Below are 20,659 nucleotides of genomic sequence, written 5' to 3' on the forward strand. Positions count from 1 at the left end.
AACAGTGTCAGGCAAAGCAGTGACGAGAATTTAAATTTCTCCTGAACTAGGAGAAATTGGCTCAACTTAATGCCAAATGTTTGTTAGTCGCTAAAAATGAAAGGTATTGTTTTTTGTTGGGAGTATTGAGCCTCATATCTGGTCAGAGGAAAGATTTAGCTTTATATATTTTCAATTTTTTTATATTGCGGTTTAAAATTATATCTTTCATAGCTACATGCTAAAGGAATATATACTGTAGAGGAAAGTGAACCATAACATGCCTCTGAAGTAGGGAAGTAGTTGCCAGGCTCAATGGTTCTCCACTCTGAAATTCGTGGCCGTTATATTTGATGTTTAACATCACTCCGGGTAACAAAAAAGACAGGTTGTGAAATTCGCTCTCCGGAACTACGGGCGTTGTGGTTGGTTAATTGTGTGGGCTGCACTCTGCCGTACAGTCCAAATTCAAATGCATTTGAAATGCCAAAATCCCTCGTGATTAACTACCGCTAAAAATTTCTTGCACTTCTTGTATGAGTTATTCCCTATGAGATAATAGGGAATAAACGTGGTCCGTAATTTCTTGATCGAACTCAGTTAAGGTGTTTCCTCAGTATTGCATTGCGCATCCTGTACTGCGCATAAAATTCACGTAGTCAGGGGCCAGTTTCTCGAAAGTCCCGGTAACTTAGCGGGCCCAAAGCCATGTTTTAAAATCAAAATTTAAAGGATGGGGAAGCAGGTTCTGGCACCCAAAACAAGTCCTTTTTGTTTCCTTAAGCTGATAGTTTTATTGCGTCATTTTCAAAACTTTTGAAATCCCAATCTTTAAAGAAAACATAACAGCTGGCGGGTCCGTTAAGTTACCGGGACCTTCGAGAAACGGGCCCCAGGCGACTAAGCGCGAATAAGTGCGTGCGCATTTCGAGAACACAGTATTGTTTTTCAATCAATGGACCAGGTAAAATGTTGCGATGGTCCTTAGCTCTTGAACGGGCCCGGTGACCTATCTTTTTTTATTCTATTTTCCGAAACAGACATTGGTAGGGAACACTTAAGAAAAGTTATAAAATTTATTCAATAACTTTTTCTCTGAGGAATCACTTCAAGAAGAGGTATTTTTATACAAGTCCCCGCTCTGCGGGTTTACCAAATACCCGTTGCGTGCCTATCTTTTCAGACTTCCACCGTGACTTGGACGCTATCAAGGCAGTGTACAATATGATTGTTGAAGAAGGAATAGAAGTGGGTCCAGCTTTCCATGAGATATATAAGCGTACATTGATCAAATATTCGGAGCGATTATCTCCCGGTGAAGTTCGTCAAATAGCATCAGCCACGCAGGTAAAAGGTTACATTTTGTGTTCTTGACTCTCATGAGGTACTCATCACATTGAATTTGCCGACGAGTGCCTTCAATTTGTTTTTTTTAATCATCCTTTGATTAGCTGTCCGTTTAAGGTTTCTGGAACAGGAATGGAGAAGGAGCGATTTAGAAAAACATTACACAATAAAAAATTGCGAAATATGTTTAAAGCCAAATAAATACATTTTGAAAAGGCTAGTCGACGACGTTTCGACCTTCGCATAACGCCAGTAGAGAGACTAAGCACCGCGTTCGCGTTCACCGTTTTTATACACGTTTGCCATTTCTACGTGAAAGTAACCTGCTTCGCGTTTGCCGTGTACGTATGAATTTTCTTCACTTTTTCTCTCACGGGGTAGAAGTTAATTGCTGGAAAAATGCACCAAAACTATTTCTTGTCAGTCGTACAAGGGCGCCTCTAAATACACCATGACGTGAGCTCACGCGAAGCTAACGCAGTAGGGTTCACACTCTTTCACGCGAAACGTGAAAGGACAAGCTGACGTTTGCCGTTTCACGTAACCGCGGTGCTAAATCTCTCTATTATCAAGTCAAGAATAGTGTGAGTATAAGGGGCTTAAATACTAAAACTGATAACAACAGGTACTGATTAAAAACATTGAAAATAGTGGATGAGAATGGAGATGGAATGATAATGGAATGGGAATGGGAATGGGAATGGGAATTTAGCTGTAGAAATTCCACGGGTGGCTCGTCTTGTCCACAGTTCATTAGATCGAATTGGAATTTAGAATGTTGGTTTTTGTGAAGGGAGGGAAAATGGAGGACCCGGAGAACAATCCTTGGAACAAGGATGAGAACCCGAAGTACAAACTCAACCCATATATGATGACAGGTCCGGGATTCGAACTCGTGCCACAGCGGAGAGAGGCGAGCACTGTCACCACTGTGCCATCCTCTCCCCCCCATTGTGACCAACCATTACGCTTTGGGCGCATATATCGAAAAGTTTTGTTACTTCTCTCCTCTTTTATTCATTTATTTTCCAACATTTTCTTCGGTTGGGTACAATTCTTTCTTTTTTCTTACCTGCGGTCCGCGATCTCTCTGGCTACCCTTGCAGTTAGACCATATCCGCAGCTTTAGCATTGACGATTATCGTGACAAAATTGTCGTGGTTTTACCAGGAAAAAAAAAAGAAGTGGACTTGGTTGAGTAGGATTGTTTTAAACGTATATCGGACATACTTGATGAACCCTAACAGTATATTACACTATGTAAACCACAAGACTGACTGAATCGACTTTAATCAACGAATACTTAATCAGAAACTTCTAACAGTGACAGAATAAAACGGGGCGGCCACTCTTAGTGAAACAACACAACCAGTACATAGCGAGTACAACTTTCGACATGGCGGTTCTCTCATGCACTCGAGCACATGTTTTTTTACCTGTCTCTGCGCATGTGCCGAACGCACACCGCAGGTTAATAACATTGCGGTCTAGACTACTAGTCACCAGATTCCACACACTAGTCCAGCTTACCATGTTGGTAAAAAAAAGTGCAGGGCTTCAAAGCGGAATTGCTTTAACTCTGATGTTTTTCTTATTAGGATGAAGTTGATTTGGATGACGAATCCGACTCGTCAAGTGATGAAGAAGTAGCCAACACTCAGGAGTTTGAGAGGGTAAATAAAAAATGTAATAAACAAGGAACTCATAAATTGATGAAGGGGAAAAAAACCGCAAGCTACCTTCCACTCAGATGAAGAGCCAGATTCGAAACGTGTGGAATCCTCAAAAAAGTTTGCATTTGAAAACGTGTGCAGAAGCCAAAGTATCATTAACATTTGCTGCTGATTATTTTACTGACTGACGAATGAAAAAAAAAGTAAAGAGAGAAAAGAAGAGAAAAGTTTCAAGTAGCATTATTTTCTTCCAGATCGAATGGTTTTCCTCTTGGTTAAGGCACGTCACTTCTTAAGGTGCCTTTCTCTAACCAGGGCCAGGTTGCTCGAAGCTGGGTTAAGTTAACCCAGGGTTAGTGTGAAATTTTATTTCAGATCTGAAAGCTTTAATAGAAAATTCAGTTTGATTCCATTTGTTTTCAATTCGATGATTGAATGCTCTAAAAAGAACTGGGCAAATTATCCCAAGACGGCTTTTGATCAGAGAAATACAGGAACCGAGATTCAAATATAACCCTGGTTTAGCGCTAATCGGCCTTCAACAACTGGGCCCAGGAGTACAGATGTTCGGTTGCCAACTACTAGGGAAACCTAGTAGAAAGCTGGAGTGTAATTATTCAATCTCAGCATCATGCTTTTTTTGTTGGTTTTTTTTTTTTAGGATTCTGTTACAGATGTTGACGAGGTAAATATATTTCTGTAATCTCCTTATTAATTATACCCTTTGATTCCTAAGAGGGAGTAGGACCTAATTTCTCCTTACAATTTAACTTCATTTTTTTCAGGTGAAAGGCCCTAAGTGATTTTGGATGAGTAATGGAATTTCAAGGGTCGTCTGGCCGCTAAATGCTTTGAGTGACTTTCAGCTCGCCCAGAAGTTTTGAAGATATTCTGTCATGAGTTATATTGTTCCTTTCACCCAATTCCAAAAAGCTCAATGTTGAAAGCGGTTACTACTGGTTCTAGGCTACCCAATGAAAGTTCTACTTTGAGGACTCTATGCTTGTTGAGTTAGAGCCAGGACTTCGTTTAAAACAGTACCTTTTGCCCTAGTTGTGTGGAAATATTTTTTTTTTGGAGCTAACACACAAATGGACACTTAAAGTATTTGCGCTTCAAAGTCCCAATAATTTAATTATTTTGATTAAAACGCAGAATGAACGTTTTGTCGCAGGGCTTGCTAGTTATCTTTGCATCAAATTTGACTTTCACCATTAAGTGTACGAAGGGGCATTAGGTCACTGTAGTTTCAGCGCATGCGTTACAAGGTCCTTAATCGGCTGTGAATTGAAGCTTTATGTCGCCCCTTCTGTATTGAAAAAGTAATAAAAGGCTTTCAAAAAGATGTGATTTTGTGGTACTTATTTCATTCAACGTTTGCGTCAAAGGGGTCGGTAAATCATGGAGGTTACCAGATTAAATGCCACAAAAGGAGAGGCATCTTCTAGAGACCTCATCCAACCCTTCAGTCTCTTGCAGTAGTAGTATGCGGTGATCATTTCCTCTATTCTCATTTCTTAAATGTTTGATGAAGTAGTGATGCTGTACGGAGAAATTACATGCTGATCACAATTTTCCAGAGGTTGTGTTGTTCTTTGTCTTAATGGGCAGTCAGTGTCATAATTCCACTCTTACATTTTAGTATATAAACAAAGTTGAAATGGTAAATTGGCCACCATTAAGATTATAAAAGCTGACGTTTCGAGCGTTAGCCCTTCGTCGGAGCGAATAGAGGAATTGTGGGATGTGTGTGCTTTTAAAGGCAAAAAATGGAGCTACGTGAAACCAGTCGCTAGACATATTAATTTACCTAATCATTCTAAGCAACATACGGCAATCTGCGGTCTTTCCTTACACTTAGGTAGCACGGAGAGCCGTAAACCTCTTGAACAAAAGCTCATCTTTCAAACCGGCAGTCTAAATCCCACAGGGATCAACGAACGCTTTTCATTCCACTGATTTATTCTTGTTTTTCTAGTTGCTATGTTCCCACCAATCACGTAGCTCCATTTTCTGCCTTTAAAAGCACACACAACCCACAATTCCTCTATTCGCTCCGACGAAGGGCTAACGCTCGAAACGTCAGCTTTTGTAATCTTAACGGTGGCCAATTTACCATTTCAACTGTTTATATATTGAAATTATTTCGTTACCCCCACCGACGCAGCCCCAAACGGTTTCTTTAGAAACTATCACACTTTATTTATTTACATTTTAGTAGCAGATTGCAAGTCATATGGTAACAGAGCTAACTGGTGAAACTGACGTTACACAATACTAGGGAGAAATGACGAGGGAGCAGTCGCTTTAACACATTCAGGAGACATGGAACTTTCGTGAGTTTGCAGAAGGAAAAGAAATTGAAAGAAATTATGGGAAAAAGTTAGGTGAAGCATGGTGACAACTTATGAAAACGTGAATGCTAAGGCGTGACGAAACAATTGTGACAAAGAGTATCGACGCAAACATGAGACACATCATACGAGAAAAAAGCTCTTGAGAAAGGGAGCTGAAATTAAGTTGAAAAAAGTCTAGCATCGCTTTTCCGGCCGTCGGAGCCAAGTTGGGTATTCGTGGGATCATTGTATTCCCATGTGCAGTACATTATTGGTCTAAAACATCATTAATGATCCTTATTATATGACCCGTCCGGCTCCGCGCGCGCAATCCCATAGAAAACTTTAGTGGAAGCTAACGTGTGCAGGGCCGGACGGGCTGACGTAAGCCGGTCCGGAAAAAGCCGTACGGCCCTGCTGCCCTCACGTCGCTTTGTCACAAAAACTTAAAGGAACACAGAAATAAAAAAAAGGCGCACTTTTCGAGGAATTGGGAGTTTCTTGTTCTGGCTTGAAAAAAATAAAGGAAAAGTTTTAATGGAAGAATTTTTTTTGTACCTGTGTGGCTGCGTGTGTCCGTCTATCGCGTTCTATTTATGCGGAAATTTCAACACTTAGTGGTCATATGACAAAATGAACATATTTGGCCCTCGGTCATGGTCTCAGGCTAAATATTTTCGCGTCCGGCCCATCAACTCAGACAATAAGTACCCACTGCTGACCAAAGCGGTTATGTCGCGACCAAGCTCCTTAAATAACACTCTTTCGAGCTTTCTTTCTTTCCCGTTAATTTGGTAACATTTTCCCTTTTCAGGGAAAATACCATTGCTTCGTAATCAATTTTGCGTTCCTCATAGTTATCACCACTTTGAAAGAAAATGGGTCTTTTTCATTTTGCATTTAATTCATTCATTTAAAATATTGTTGAAAATAATTAAGGCTTTACGACTCTCTTCAGCTTTTATATTTCATTCAAATGATTACAAAAACAAACGGAGTCACAGTCTAGTCACAATGTCTACTAGCTAAGATTGCTTTCCTTTCACAGAATGATGTCCACGATGTATTTTCTTTTGATTTTTTTCCCCTTTTCGCATGCAAATTTATCACTTATTTTCTTTCCTCGTGCTTCGTGAATATCTAACTGTGCGTGCAGAAAATTTCAATTCCGCGCTAAATCTGTGACGTATCAGCCGATTATTGGTTGGAGTTGTTTGTCCATATTCATCTAAAATTGTAGAATTTTCAGCAGACTACGCTATCCGCCGACAAGTGAAGTCGAATAGTTCCTTTGCTGACTATAACATTTGCAAAATTGCAAGGGAAAATACGTATAAATTGTAAAGAGGAGCAACGGAAAGTTGTCCATGTTTCTCCATGAGAAAGTGAGTACCTTTTCGTGGTAAAATATTACTTCAAACTCCTTTATAGAGCAGAACAAACCGTAAAACCTTAGTTGAACGCGTCAACACGTGTCAGTTGTTTGGTTGAACGACTTTTTAACCCGAAGCTCGATTGTGTAAGGGCAGCAGCTCTGCAGACGCAGAACGCATAGTTATAAAATGTCGGTGAAATTAAAAATCACTTCGAAGTTGGCCGCTAAAATAACACATGATAAATTTCCAATTGATTGGAGACGTCAATTTGTAGTTAAGCACAGCTACGTGTATTTTTGAAGACTCGTTTTCCGAACCCTCTTCCTTCTGAATTTTTGTAGAATAAGGAAATGATATAGCTTTTTCCTTTAAATTTCTCTAGATTGCATATGTTCGTATGCAGTGTTATCTGACCTTCAAGTAGATTTAAAGTAGGAAGCTGTCCCTAATCAATTCTAAAATTTGTTCCAGGCAGAGAAATATATATCTACACAAGGATGGAAGGATAAAGGGATATAATCAAGAAGAAGACATGGGAGACACTGAACATCAAGAGGATAACACAAAGATAAGATGTTTTAAATTATTGAGTAACAGTAGCAAAAATGGTGGCTCTCTATTTACAACAATCCTGTAAGAAAATTTAAAAGTTGTCCTCGCACCAGTTTCCTGCTGTCGTTCACGACATGCTCCGAAATGGAAATAATTAATTGGTGAGTGAATATTGACTGAGTCACCATTCATGTTAATTTGTAAATGGTACGGATTGTTTAACAAACCTTGAGCGGTCGTGAGTTTTATTTGAATAAATCAACTGGTAGCTCTACTTTGGAGCCATCGTTAATAGAAGCTCGTTCAAGTCTATTTTTTGGAGATTTATCTAAGAAAACCGAATAGTGTAGATTACATTGCGAACCCAAAAACAAGAGGAGCACGAAACGTTTAACGAATGCAAGTAGATATTGACCAATCAAAACGGTTGATCATCATAATTCTAACAGCAGTTCATATCTTTTAACTTCTAACATCGCCTCGGCCAAATGCAGTAGTGAACATTATTGTTCTGAAATTGACAAAAAAAAGCTGAAACTAAAAAGTGAATTTTTGTTTTTTCGTATCGATCGCTCATATTTTGTTTGCTTAACAGTTGGTATCTCAGTAACATCCTACTTGATGTCGCAAAAAGGTGATACGTGTTTTAATGGCACTGCAACTATAAAACCTCAGAAGAAGACCAAATATGAAATCCCTAAATTCGAAGCAGGAAATAGGAGAATTAATCTAAAAAAAAGGTTTTCAAGAACATACATACAATTGACCGACAAACCACTCTGTTGAATGGAAAAACTCAATCACTGGCTTTGGAGAGCTAGCACACTAACTAAGGACAGACCCTTTAAATGGATGTAAAAAAACAAAAAAGTATGAAACCTACACAAACGATATCTCTACGACATCAATAAACCAAAGATTCTTAAGAAGGTCGTTACAAAACTTACACGACGGACTCTGAGTCTTGCAGGAAATTACATCACAGAAAACTGACCAGTCCAGTTTTGATGAACTCTTACTGTGACTTTACGATTAAAATTGGTTACGGGAAAAAATGCTTAAAAACCTTTGGAAAAATCTTTGTTACCAATGAAACCAAAAAGATTCTATTGATATTTCATCATCTACATGAATTGAATGAATTTTTCATTCCTTCTCTTTTTTTTTTGAAAAAATAAAAACAAAATAACAACAGTGCCATCTTAAAACTTGTATTTCTCGTTTTGTCTCATCAACTAATGGGTTTAAACGTGCAAGAGAACACTGACTTCAACGTTTCAAGAGCATTCAAGTTATTTTCCACCGGTTAAATTGTATATAATTTTTGTTCATTCGTTTATTTGTTTTTTTCCTTTTTTTTTTTTTTTTTTTCTGAAACGTTTGCGCAATGTTCTCTTACTGATTTAGAAGTTATATCTTTAAAACTATGATGCCTGGTCACGAGTTGTTAAAATGAAAAACCGATCAAGTTTCACTGAACCGTTACATAAACCATTTACGATCGACTCCGCCGGAGAAAGCGTAAATTACGATCCTTCGATCGTGTACATAGACGGTCTTAGCGATGTGGTCACGTGGTTTGAAATGGGAAAACAATGATTATAAATTAATGCTTAAGCTTGTGTTGTGGACATCTGGACGAAATCCCTTCTTTTCTTGCTAAAATTTTCACTTTGACAGATCACTAAATCAGCTCTCAAAACACTAAAAAAGAAATCGGCAACAAAGTGGTGTGTAAGTGACCAATCAAAATGAAGTTTTTTATTGAAAATGTAAAAAAACCTCAAGTACGAAAAACAAAGTTGTGAACAGACGGTCTTGAAAGATCGCAAAAATGGACGCGAATGTATTACCACTCCAATAGAAAGTTGTGGCGATTTAGTGACGCTGGGTTAAATTGAAGCTATATGGAAAATTGAAAATGTACTCTCATTCGCGTTCATTGGTAATGTAAATGTCTTGGCCAAAATTGAGCGGGTTGTAACCAAAAATGATCTTTGGGTCAAGAAACTAGATATTTACTCGTGCAGATTTAAACACGAAGGCGCGCTATATAAGGAAGTCTTCCCTGGGGAGAGCTAGGCTCATTTATCACTCACAGTTGAAGTGTGCGGGTTAAATTTAAATGCTGGTAGACGAACAAAAGGAGCGAATGAGATATCTATTGTTAACTTCCACCAGCATGGTGGCATGAGGTAACGTGCGAACCACCTATTTCGGTCTCAAATTTACCGCCACAAATAAAGACAGTTTCCTTTGGAAAAAGGAAATACAAATCTAAAAAATTCTTGTATTGGGATGAAGACACAAAACAATTTTGAGGAACGCGCCCGATGTTCACTGCCTTGGAGTAGCTGTAGTTTAAGCTGACTTGACTCTAAGAGTTCTACATCACACGACGGTTGATTGACAAATGGTCCAGTGGGACCTAAGGCTCCTTTTATAGCGCGCCTTCGGGTTTAAAACACAATTTCGTGCCACTAATTAAGTATCATAGCATGGATACTTAACGTCTGACGCTTAGAATCATGGGAATTTATGGAAAGACAGATCCAAGTTCGTGGAAACGTTATAGCAGTTATGAACGCAACAATTTGAACACTGATTCTTCGTTTCTCGACTGTTACTTACTCATTTAGGACCAGGTGACCACATTGCTAAAAGTTACATTCGTTTGGTTGTAAATTCTTTACCAATTAGAAAAAAGTCGATTTCATCCGATCCATTAGCTTGGTTAGGTGTCGTTCTACAACAAACAACACTATTTGGCGAAAGAAATTAAAATTCCCAATATTATCAAGTTTGGCCACTGATGATTCAAATATACCGATGTAAATCTAGCAATAATTTGAGATTATGGTCAAGATCATTGTCAGGCGCAGTTCGTGGTTAAGGAGCAGTTTTTCTCATCAATTATAAAAAAAATTACGAAACATTTTGGCGTTTTATTCAAAATAATTTGGCTTACGTAAAGATGGACGTTTGTTCGGATGTCACGTTTACGGATACGAACTGTAATCTTTTTGTACTTATGTAACTCTTCCGTTGTTAGCACAAAGACACTAAGAAACTTTCAATGACTTGTTAGCGCGCTTTGTTTGATTTCTATTCCGTGACTAGCGAATATTCGCTCGAAGCTAAAGCACTGTTCATTTCTATTTCCCCTACGTCAAAGTGTAAGAACTAAATTCGCCTTCTATTAGCAAGTAGTTCAGTTGCGAGGAGTCACTAGCGAAAGCATTTCGGAGCCGAACGGAGTTTAGGAGTTCTCTACCCCGGAGTCAAGATCCGATGTAAGTTACGCTTGTAATATTCCTCATTTTTATCATTTCTACTTTTGTAGTCTTTCGGTTTTCCTTATATCGAACCTTCATGTATCCGTTCTATAGTTTTTACCGTCTGTGCTGTACAAAGACTGCCAGCTTAAATGAATAAAGAGTTTGATGCTGCTACTTGTCTAAAGTTCAACACTGCGGTTATACTGGCGAACTCCGGTGCACAACACCACGTGTCTGCGGCATCAGACAAAGGATACCAGCATTAGGAGACTAGCTTTCCAAGAAAATTAACGAGATGCTTTTCATAAGCGTTTTGCTTTTACTATTTTTACACAACATTCGCATGAAATTTAGATCGTTTCACAAAATTCTTTAGTTGTTGCTTTTTCAGTTTAAAGTTGTCACCTATTAATTGGAACGAACTAGGCCTATAAATTTCGACTAATCTCGTCAGTGTTTTCGAATTTGAGAAAGACGCGCTAATTTTAAAAAACTTGCGAGCCCACTTCAACAATTTGGTGATAAAAACTTTGAATAAAATGAGGTACGCCTACATCATAATATTGCACTGATTATCTTTGGTGGTTTATCTAACGCTTCTGCGCGAAAAATTGTAAATTAGAATTGACCCAACAAGTGTACCAGGCATTTGATTTTAAAATGTAGTGTAATTTATTTACTCTTAACGTAGAATGAAGATCTTTTGGGCTTTCATTCGATGTAACATAGGAATACAGAGAAAATATTTTTTTTGGTGTCACAAAAAGACGATTTCAAGTTACTGAGTTTTTTCTACAAACTGAAGTTTTTCACATTTCATTGAATAAAGACCGATCGACTCTCACCTCCTGCGGAAAGGCTAATTGAAACAACTCAGGTTTTGAATTCTGTCCAACTTCCTAAATATTCTATTTTTTCTTCACGAAAAGTAAGGACATTTTAAAATAGATGGATAATTGGAAACCGTACGGTGGAATTCCTTACTTCTAGCGGCTGAAATGAAAAACTTATTTCTTTTGTTATTCGTCAAATTGCTCTCCAAAAAATTTTGTCAGCCTCGAAAAGATTTGTTTTAAAAAAAAATTTTGTGTGATTTACGTGAGACCGCATTGAAAGTGAGATCTTGTTTAGCTAAAACCCATGTAAAACCATTCGTTATTATGATTGACAACTCGATATCTGGAATATTTGTCTCTGATGTTTTTCAATCTTCTCTCTTGTGTTACATTCGAAATCTGACAACGATAATGGTCTTTATCCTGAGAAGGCTTCATGGCAAGTTATAGCCTGAAAAACAGATTGGATATGAAGAGAGTTTAAATGTAAAATTTCGGCGGGAAATTCTGATTGACGTAGCTATAACTTGCCATGATACGTTTTAGTAAAAATTCTTGAACATCGTCCCGTGCAAAAAACTGTTTCCGAAAATTAATTTTGAAAGAGATAGGCACAGTCGATGAAAAATTTTACATCTTAAAGAAAAATCAAAATTTTCAATCTTAGCAAGCGGGATGATGATCAAATAATTTTGGCGGGGAAAGTTGCCAGGGGAAACGCTGTGCAAATTCATCCAAATTTTCCCGCCAAAAGTCTTAGTATATAAACGAAAACTTTGTCTGGAAACCTTTTAATTGATAATTATTTATCTAATTAACTTATGATTAGAGAAAATTGAAAAAAAATAAAAGAAACGTGTGGTTTATTGAATAAACTTGGAAGATTGCACAACAAGGTAAAACTATATTGACTTATAAGAGATATAACAAGACAAGTGAAAACATATGAATTTTTTAAAAAACTACGGCGCATGCGTATTTTGAGCACCGTATTTTTCTTAGTTTTTTTGGCGGGAAAATTCACCACCTTTGAACAGATGTTACTTGCAGAATGAATGATGAAAATTGTCGCGCGAGTGCCCACATTTGGCGGGAAATTTAAACTTGTTAAACAGCCTTAAGCATGATTTTTTTTTTTCGGTAGAATGCACCAAAATCACTTAATATCGTTCCTTCATTCCAGCTTTGAATACTCGGGTCTTGGCTCTAAATCGCCGTATTCTTAGCGCGAACTGTGCTATATCTCTTTGTGCCATAAGACACATAAGGCTTTGACATTCTCTTTCCATCCACTTCCGTTTGTTGCTAAAGTTCTAACAGGCGTCCATGATTGCCACCCAGCTATTCGTCTTTCGCCTTCAATTATTCTCCTCCATGTTGTTTTTGGTCGACCCAGTCTCCTCCTCCCTTCTGGATCACGTGGTCTTTCTCATTGAATTCTTTTTTGACGCATCACAGGTATCCACCATTTTAACTGCAAAGAGATGAAAAATAAACGGTAAATCAAAAAATAAAATGGATTATGATTGTTCGTGTGCGGTTTTCTTGCATAAACACAGTCTTCATAATGTTTGACGAGTTTCAATCAATATTAAAATCCTAACTGATATTGACGAATGAGGAACTTGAACAAAACCTGGATTTACCGATAATTTCAATACGATCATGAATGATGAAGGTTCTCTTATTCACAAAATTCGTTGCAGTCGAAGTGAACTTACTGTGTCCAAGGTCGAGCTGACAAGTTAGAATTTGCATTTATAAGCAGCTGCATGCAATAATGTTTGAATAACTATCTTCAATTCCCTGTGCATCGAACTGCTAGAATCTGTTGTTCCCTGAAAAAAGCTTTACTGGGTTAAATGTGTCCGTTAAATTATCTCAGCTGAAACGTTTTCGCGGGAAAACTCAAATATTCTAAGCAGCATCGAAAATAAACTCAAGCGATCTGTTACTTCGACGAATTTATTCCTTGTGACCATTTTTCAATCATCGACTTTTTTCGAATAAACAAAACAGAATTCTCAGGTGTTTGGTACAAAAGCCGAGAAGGGACTTCAGACTTCAGACTTAACATGTGACTGGAGAGTTAAAGATTAAGCCTTCACAGTTCACGAAATCATACTTCAGACTTCAAAATTCTGTCCTCAGTCTTCCAAAGGTGAAAAAAAAATTTTGGAACCCGTCAATGTGCGTCGTCATGTTTCGGTGAGTGAAGTTTCCCTGATTCTTATTTGTTTTAATCATTCTATTTAAGACGTGAGTGAGTGGTGCTTTATGATAACGTTTACTATGTTCTGAAACAGGTTGCCCTATCTTATCTTCCTTCTACACACGCTACGTCTAGTGCAGAGCGTTTTACCTGTCCGACACACCTGCTCGTCACGAATGTCTCAGCTTTTTTTTTTCTCGCCTATCCTTCCCCAGGAATCTTGTGGCAGAGTTCTGGAATACACATAACATTCAGCGACAACAACGACTGGAAGTGGAGGGTGGAAAACCCAAATACGTCATGTTTTTACACCCGAAATCTATGGAACACAACTACTTGGTAAATGTCAACATGGAGGATGTAAATCTGTGTAAAGACATGTATGCTGAGAGTCGTGTCGACCATAACGAGGATATAGAAGAGTTTGTGAGATTGATCAAACCAGATTATTCTCCTCCCTTAAATGAAGACGAGGCTTAAATTGTACTCCGAGATTATCCAATTCCTTAAACTGAATCACTTAATCTGACTGTTGTAATTTTCTTTCACCGCATTTTATCAGCTTTCGAACCTCGTCTTGAGTTGACTCGTGTGGGAAAAGCAGATCAGAACAAGTAAAGATAAAACAACAGTTGTAGTATTAATATCAAGTTATCTGTATGTGGCATCTTCATGCCCCGTAACCAAGTTATTTCAAGTGCTTTTTCGTTAGGATAATGTTAAGAATAACTTGTCGTAACTAGAATTAATGAAAGCTTGCCACTGTAGCAGAACATAACGTTGTTAGTGTTACTGACGCTGATGCAAATGTTGAATGGTCAGTTAGTCTATGGATATTGTGACTATAAATATCAACGATAGCATCAAAATTGTTAACTGCCAAGGAGGTCTTAAAATCTATGAAACTTATGAAATGACAATCGCCTAGTTTGTTTTCTGACTAGAACCTCTAATATAATCATGTAAATGGCAACCATCCTGTCTCTACTCCCAAGTGGCTGAAACACAACACAAATCAACAAAAGTTCATCCTCTGTGATTCTGAGTCTTTTTTCTCAGTTTTCAATCATGTCTTAGTTTTGTCACGAGATTTATGGCTTTCATCACAAGCTAGTTTGTAGATAATACAATACTTAAGCAGAACATGAAATGTGAGCTATTTTGATTTTTACTTATTTTGACCTTTGTAAGGCTGGTTAAGATTGCAAAATGAGGATCACTCAATAAGGCTGTTTTACACCCTATCTTGATTCTCTTACTTTGCTTGAGTATTCATAGTTTAAGCTTACAATTGCAGAGATTCCACACTCGTCAAAACATGTTGTTCGACTATACCTTCTTCAAGACAGGTAAAACGCGCGAGGAGAAGGGGAAGTTCAACACGGCGGTATTCTAAAACCAGATCAGTCAACATCTTGACTGATCTTGACACCATTTCAATTAACTCGTGTGCGTCGATGGAATAACACCTAGACTTTCCTAACACTCCTCCCTAATCAATTAAGCCTATCGGCCCAAGTTGTGTCCTTTAACAGAAATCGACAGAAACATTAACAACAACAACATTGACTTTATTTTTTTTTTAAAATGAAAGAAATAAAGGCTTTTGTAGCCCGCAGTTAGCAAAGCTATTCTAGGCGGGCTACCTAAACAGACACTGTATAGGCTCACACACACACATACACACGCACGCACACACACACGCAACAATGAAATAAATAAATAAATGAGCAAATAAAAATAAATAATAAATAATAGTAGTAAAATCATGTTAAAGGTTTTAACTGAGCCAGTCACACAAGGGAGTTTTTAACAGGTCAAAGAGAAAGCTAATCAGTTGAAATACAAATATAAGCTAGAAAGGTCAAGGTAGCGCAAGTCAACATTCATCTCCTCAATTTCAAGAATTTTCAAAAGCATAACATTAACATTGAAATATTGAAAAATTAACAAAACATTCGTCTTGTAGTGACTCAATGAAATTTAAACAAGATAGTTTTCTGATAGGCAACAAACAGATCACACATTTTGTTTCTTTATATAACGCCAAAATACATTAATTTGGCGTTGAAGTAAATACCACGGTAAACGTACTACATGGCTAGAAATCGAGGACAGTCAGCAGACTTGATCGTGGGCTCAAATTCGCGGAATTTAAACAACAAATGTGGTTGCACAAAAGCTGCTAAAATTGCCATTTTATCGCGAGGTAAATAATTTAAGCACCGTTGACTTTTTTATTGAGAAAAGAAAACAAGACATATTCAGGACAGGGACAATATTATGAAGTGGAGCGGGTTATTTGCAAGATAAACCGTAAACGAGGGGTAAGTTAATTTTCATAGCAGTCAATTTTCATATCTTTACATTTTGAACGATTTTGCGAAGCATTCAGAGCCCGTAAAACAGCGGTATTTATCTTAAATAGCTAGGTTACAAAGCTGGGTTTAATAACGGATTTTTTTCACAGGGTAGCAAAGGTTTTCTTGAAATCTGTTTGGCTGAACGAAGGATGCTCTGTTTGCTTTAAAACAGCCCTTGAATTGATCATCAATCTTCGGACAGGACGGTACGATGTGCGGGCTAAGTAACTTTTTCGGTGATTCAAAGAGAGGTGAAAACACAGAGCAATGAATAACAAATTTACTTACATCGTCATAAGGACTGAAATATCGAAGGACTGGTGCCCAGGGAGCGAAGTGTAAAGTATGAAGTCTGAATTCGAAGTCCCTTCTCGGCTTTCGTAGTTTGGGAACACGATGTAACAGGATACAATTTACAGCTTCTGTGCTTTGGTGAAAAAGTTCTACCAAAAAGCCTTATTATTTTTCAACAATGTTTCAACGTTTTAATTAAATATCAATAAAGTTTCCTCAAACGTCACTGCTTTTTTCGTCATTCTTCTCCCCGTACAGTTTGATGAAATCGAAAGTAAGCGTTGAAAAGAGTTTGACTGCAAAGAATGCGTGGAAGGTGTTCAGGAACTTGTAACGAAAAAAACACGATCAAAGACAGTTATGTAATAACTTTTCATTATTGTCATTGTTGTCGTACGGTTTATGCAACCAGGTGACACTCTTTGTCGATAATCTTGTTCGCAAGTAATCGTCATTGTGTTTAGAGCCGTTCCGAAGGATATCTTTGTTAGGTTACCTTTTTGGTGTTTTGTCCGACCAAGTGGATAAAAAGTACGGAATTTATAGCCCATTTAGTCCAATTACCTTTGGCCTCTTTTTGAAAGCGGGTCCTTGTGATTACAAGTTTTCATTCACGTGCAATTTAAACTCATTTTCCTTTCGAATAGCTATGTATATTACGCACCGGGCGTCGTTTTGAAAAGAGGCCAAAGGTAATTCGAAAATGACCTATTCATCCGAGATTCAAAAAAATTCTCAAGCCAAATTGTTCACAGAAATAGAATAAAAGTGACCATACAGTGGCAAATGATTTAACTTTGTATTCATTCCCAGAGGCTAAGTACGTTCTTTGTTTTTTATTCAATATCAAAAAATCTATCTGGGATCAGGAGCCTATTCTGCTGGGATTTAAATAAAATTCAAGGACGTTTTTAGAAAAACAGATAAATTTTCGAGAATTCTCCTAAAAAGTTGGTCTTAGCTGTAAAAGGAACAATGTTTAGCAAATAGAAGCTTATTATCTTTCTTGTTCTCTCTTCAAGATTAAAAAAAATTCTTAGACTGAATAAAAAAATTCATTATCTTGAAAAATGATCTTTTGATTTTTCGAGAAATCTCTCAAAAGTTGGTGTAAGCCTTCAAAGCTACAATATTCAGCAAATAGGTTCCAAGACAAAACCATCACACAACCAGAATTAAGATATTATAGTTATTTGAAAATCTATTTTGGGGGTATTCTTTAAACTGGTTGCTTTCAAGTCTTGAGGATTACGTTGATTCTAAACTAAACACTTTTTGTATTAAATGAAATGAAACTGAAGTAACAGACCATCGATCACAAAAAAATCTTATCGGAACATTTGTTATAGCCTAAGTAGCTAGGACAGTACGTTTTCAAAGTTCTCTTCCAAATCTCTGGTTTTGTTAAGCTCGGAAATTTCTCTATTAGCTAATTACTCTTTCGATCATCAACTACAATTATTTTGGCACGTGACCACACCATCAGATCACGGCTTGGAGTAATAATGTGAATGCGAGGTATGGTGATGAGTTAGTAGTCTAGACGAAGAGGATATCTCCTAGTTAAAGATATGTAAAATGTTTACACTTTTCCACAAAATTGTTTTTCTCAAAAAGAAATGAAAAAATAAATCATAACCTGACGCTGGTTATTAGCACTTGAATTTGAAATCGAATGAGTACTTGATAGGCTAAACCTTTGCTATATATGGTAACTTAGATTGACGTACTGCGTAACAAAATGACTACAGTGGTTTACTATCAACCTACAGCAGTGCTACAGAAATTGGCGTCATTTTGTTCCAAAGTAAATTTTGTTTGTTTGGGTCTTTTACTTCGTTGTCGACTCTGACTTGATCTCAATCGCAGACATTTGTTAAAGCCAGATTCAAATGTTCCGTGTAAACCAGATTTTCAAACGTACATAATCAATTGATGCGTTGTTAAAAAAAAAAACTAACCCATTGAGAAGCTATCCTTCTTTTTCTCTTTTGAATTTCTTGATCTCGATACATTCTCTGCCTGACGCTGTCCTGAATAGAAAATAAAAGAGAAATGCAGTGTTAATACATGAAAACAACAGAGATGCAACTCGGGGGATCGTTGAATACATGCCACAAACAGGGGCGTGGCTCGGGGTTATCTTGGGGCGCTTGAATGCCCTTTCCCCTCTTTTTGAGGTGATGGGTCTTTTGAAAGACAACAACATGCAAGCCTTATAATTCAAGCGCCAATCAGGAGAATCTACGCGACACGTGTCACTCACTGCTTATTTTAGAGAATGTCACTTTCAGTCATATTGAGCGTTAATGTCGCATCACAATCGGGTAGGTACCCCGGATGTGACGTACTGTGACTCCTCCTTTAAAAATCGTAACGGCACCCCTGAACCTCGTTTACGTAGGTGCTTTATTGTTTGAAGTGTCAGATCAATTCTTGAATTATAAAGTCACTACGTTTTCTTTCTGAGCGCTAATGTCGTATCACAGTCTGATAGGTACCCTGGATGTGACATACTGTGACTCTTCCTTTAAAAATCGTAGCCGCGCCCCTTAACCTCGTTTATGTAGGTGCTTTATTGTTGGAAGTGACAAAATCAATTTTTGAATTAGAGTCGCTACATTTTCTTAATAAAAGCAAATTCAATATCCTTAATTGAAAAATACAACAGGAAATTTGGTTTTGTGAACAAAAAACGGGAACACCGAGTCCATTTTGAGTATTCGACGAGTCTGAACCGACTAACCAAACTGTTGCTGTGGTAATTTCGCGAGACAGAAGGATGGTTATTACATTAGAAACAGTGACAAGGTACTTCTTTGAAACCAGCGTCTTACCATCAACAAATAAAAGAATTTTTGGAAAGACTTCCATATAACCCCATACCAATCAAAATCAAAAACAAAGCCGTAGGCCCAAAGGAAATCTGTTGTTTTGCCTCTGCTTTCCTTTATCCAAGAATTGAATGCATAATGAGGTATGGGGTTATATGGAAATCTTGCCAAATTTTTACAGTATAGAATAGGATAAGGAAATAAGCTATAAGCGGTCAGTGAAGCACGAATTTGTCGCTGTCGTTTTAAATGTCATGTGGTTCTGTCATGGCGGCCACCATTTGACTCACCTTCGAATCTGTTCGTTGCATTTAATTTGACTTGTCTAATTTTCAAGGGCAACAGCAAAAAACACAAATATTTAATTTCTGTGAGAAATGTATGTAAAAGTGGCTCATTTACCTTGAGAAAATTAGTGACGACGTGCCATTCATCAACCCTCGACGCGGAGCCCACGGGCATCCCTCAATTCAGCAACTTCGGAGAAACACAGGCCTGCCTTGGCAGAATAAACAATATCCGGGGAAATGTCGTCTAAGTGAAGCGTTTTGAGGCCTCGCGGACTAGTGGTAAACGACGCTGAAAGTTCTTGTAGTTTGTAAGCTCTTTCCACGTGCAAGACTGGTCGACTGATATGAATAATAATTTTGAACGTTACTTAAAATTCAAATGAGTTTCCCCACTTAAAATGGCGGCATGAAAATCATCAACAAGCTCTTTGGTCAGTTTCGTTCAGTTTTAAAACGAAGTATGATGAGGGCTGTGGTCTGGTTTCAGTTAAGCCCAGGGTGAAAATTTTGTTGTATCTGTAGAAATACTTTGTCGAACTCGAACGAACCAGAGCAAACAAAACATTTTGTTTAAGGAAAATTTTTTCTATCATTTATTATCAGTTTTTCTTTAATCTCCTTTATCTCGATCCACTTTTTATTTCCTTTGAATTTTGGATTGGGGGAGTTTTACCTCCCTTCAATCTACAACATTGTCGACGAAACAAGTTAAAGACAAAGCAGAATACACTATCTTGCAATTTTCCAATCGCATTGAGGCACAATGATATTGAAAAAACTGATCGGGGAGCTCCGCAGTTGTCTCATAAAACTCGTAAAAAAGGTTATTTCCCCCATTATTATCTCAACTCGTCTCTACGACACTTTCCTGTTTAGAAGGCTAAAGAGGAAAAAAAACTGGGAGAAAGGTTTTGTTTATTACTCCTTAGAAATTTCAATGTTGTAAAGGAGAATTATATTTCATATTCAAGGTGAGACTTTGAAATATGGGGATCGAGGGAGTTTCATCTTTGAAAGAAAATTTTTATTTACTTATTCATTTATTTATTTTATTTACTCAAATTCAATTACACAGATAATCCAAACAAAAAAAAAAAAACAAGGAGTTAAATATATATACAAGTATAAAAAAGAGATATCTAAGTAATTAGGCCAGTTTATACAGAATTCTAGATTCCTTATTTTAAATAAACTGCCTGTGATAAAATACAAAAAAATTAAAAACTACCTTAGACAAATAGCAACAAAAATACGTAATCAAAAATTATAAAAATTTATCCTTACTTAAG

The 20,659-nt window shown here is 37.4% G+C and overlaps 2 protein-coding genes and 1 long non-coding RNA gene across 3 annotated transcripts in view; 1 reads left to right on the forward strand and 2 right to left on the reverse strand.

The window, feature by feature from the left end:
* The window catches only part of LOC111330208 (uncharacterized), a 44,034-nt gene extending 39,690 nt beyond the window's left edge, over positions 1 to 4,344 (forward strand). Inside the window, exons 34-37 of the mRNA XM_088744696.1 lie at positions 1,163 to 1,326; positions 2,925 to 2,999; positions 3,661 to 3,684; positions 3,785 to 4,344. Coding sequence (XP_088600822.1) covers positions 1,163 to 1,326; positions 2,925 to 2,999; positions 3,661 to 3,684; positions 3,785 to 3,802 — 281 coding nt within the window. The 3' untranslated portion in view covers positions 3,803 to 4,344. The remainder of the gene's footprint in view (positions 1 to 1,162; positions 1,327 to 2,924; positions 3,000 to 3,660; positions 3,685 to 3,784) is intronic.
* The window catches only part of LOC111330215 (N-terminal Xaa-Pro-Lys N-methyltransferase 1-B), a 191,480-nt gene that overhangs the window by 55,342 nt on the left and 115,479 nt on the right, over positions 1 to 20,659 (reverse strand). The window lies entirely within an intron of this gene.
* On the reverse strand, positions 10,513 to 20,386 carry LOC148716129 (uncharacterized). The gene is made up of 3 exons (XR_015995306.1): positions 19,483 to 20,386; positions 18,208 to 18,279; positions 10,513 to 12,851 (listed from the first exon to the last, which is right to left on the reverse strand). It is a non-coding gene; the product is annotated as an uncharacterized LOC148716129 (long non-coding RNA).

The sequence above is a fragment of the Stylophora pistillata genome, chromosome 14 (assembly GCF_964205215.1).
Source record: "Stylophora pistillata chromosome 14, jaStyPist1.2, whole genome shotgun sequence".
In the NCBI taxonomy this organism is placed as follows: Eukaryota; Metazoa; Cnidaria; class Anthozoa; order Scleractinia; family Pocilloporidae; genus Stylophora; species Stylophora pistillata.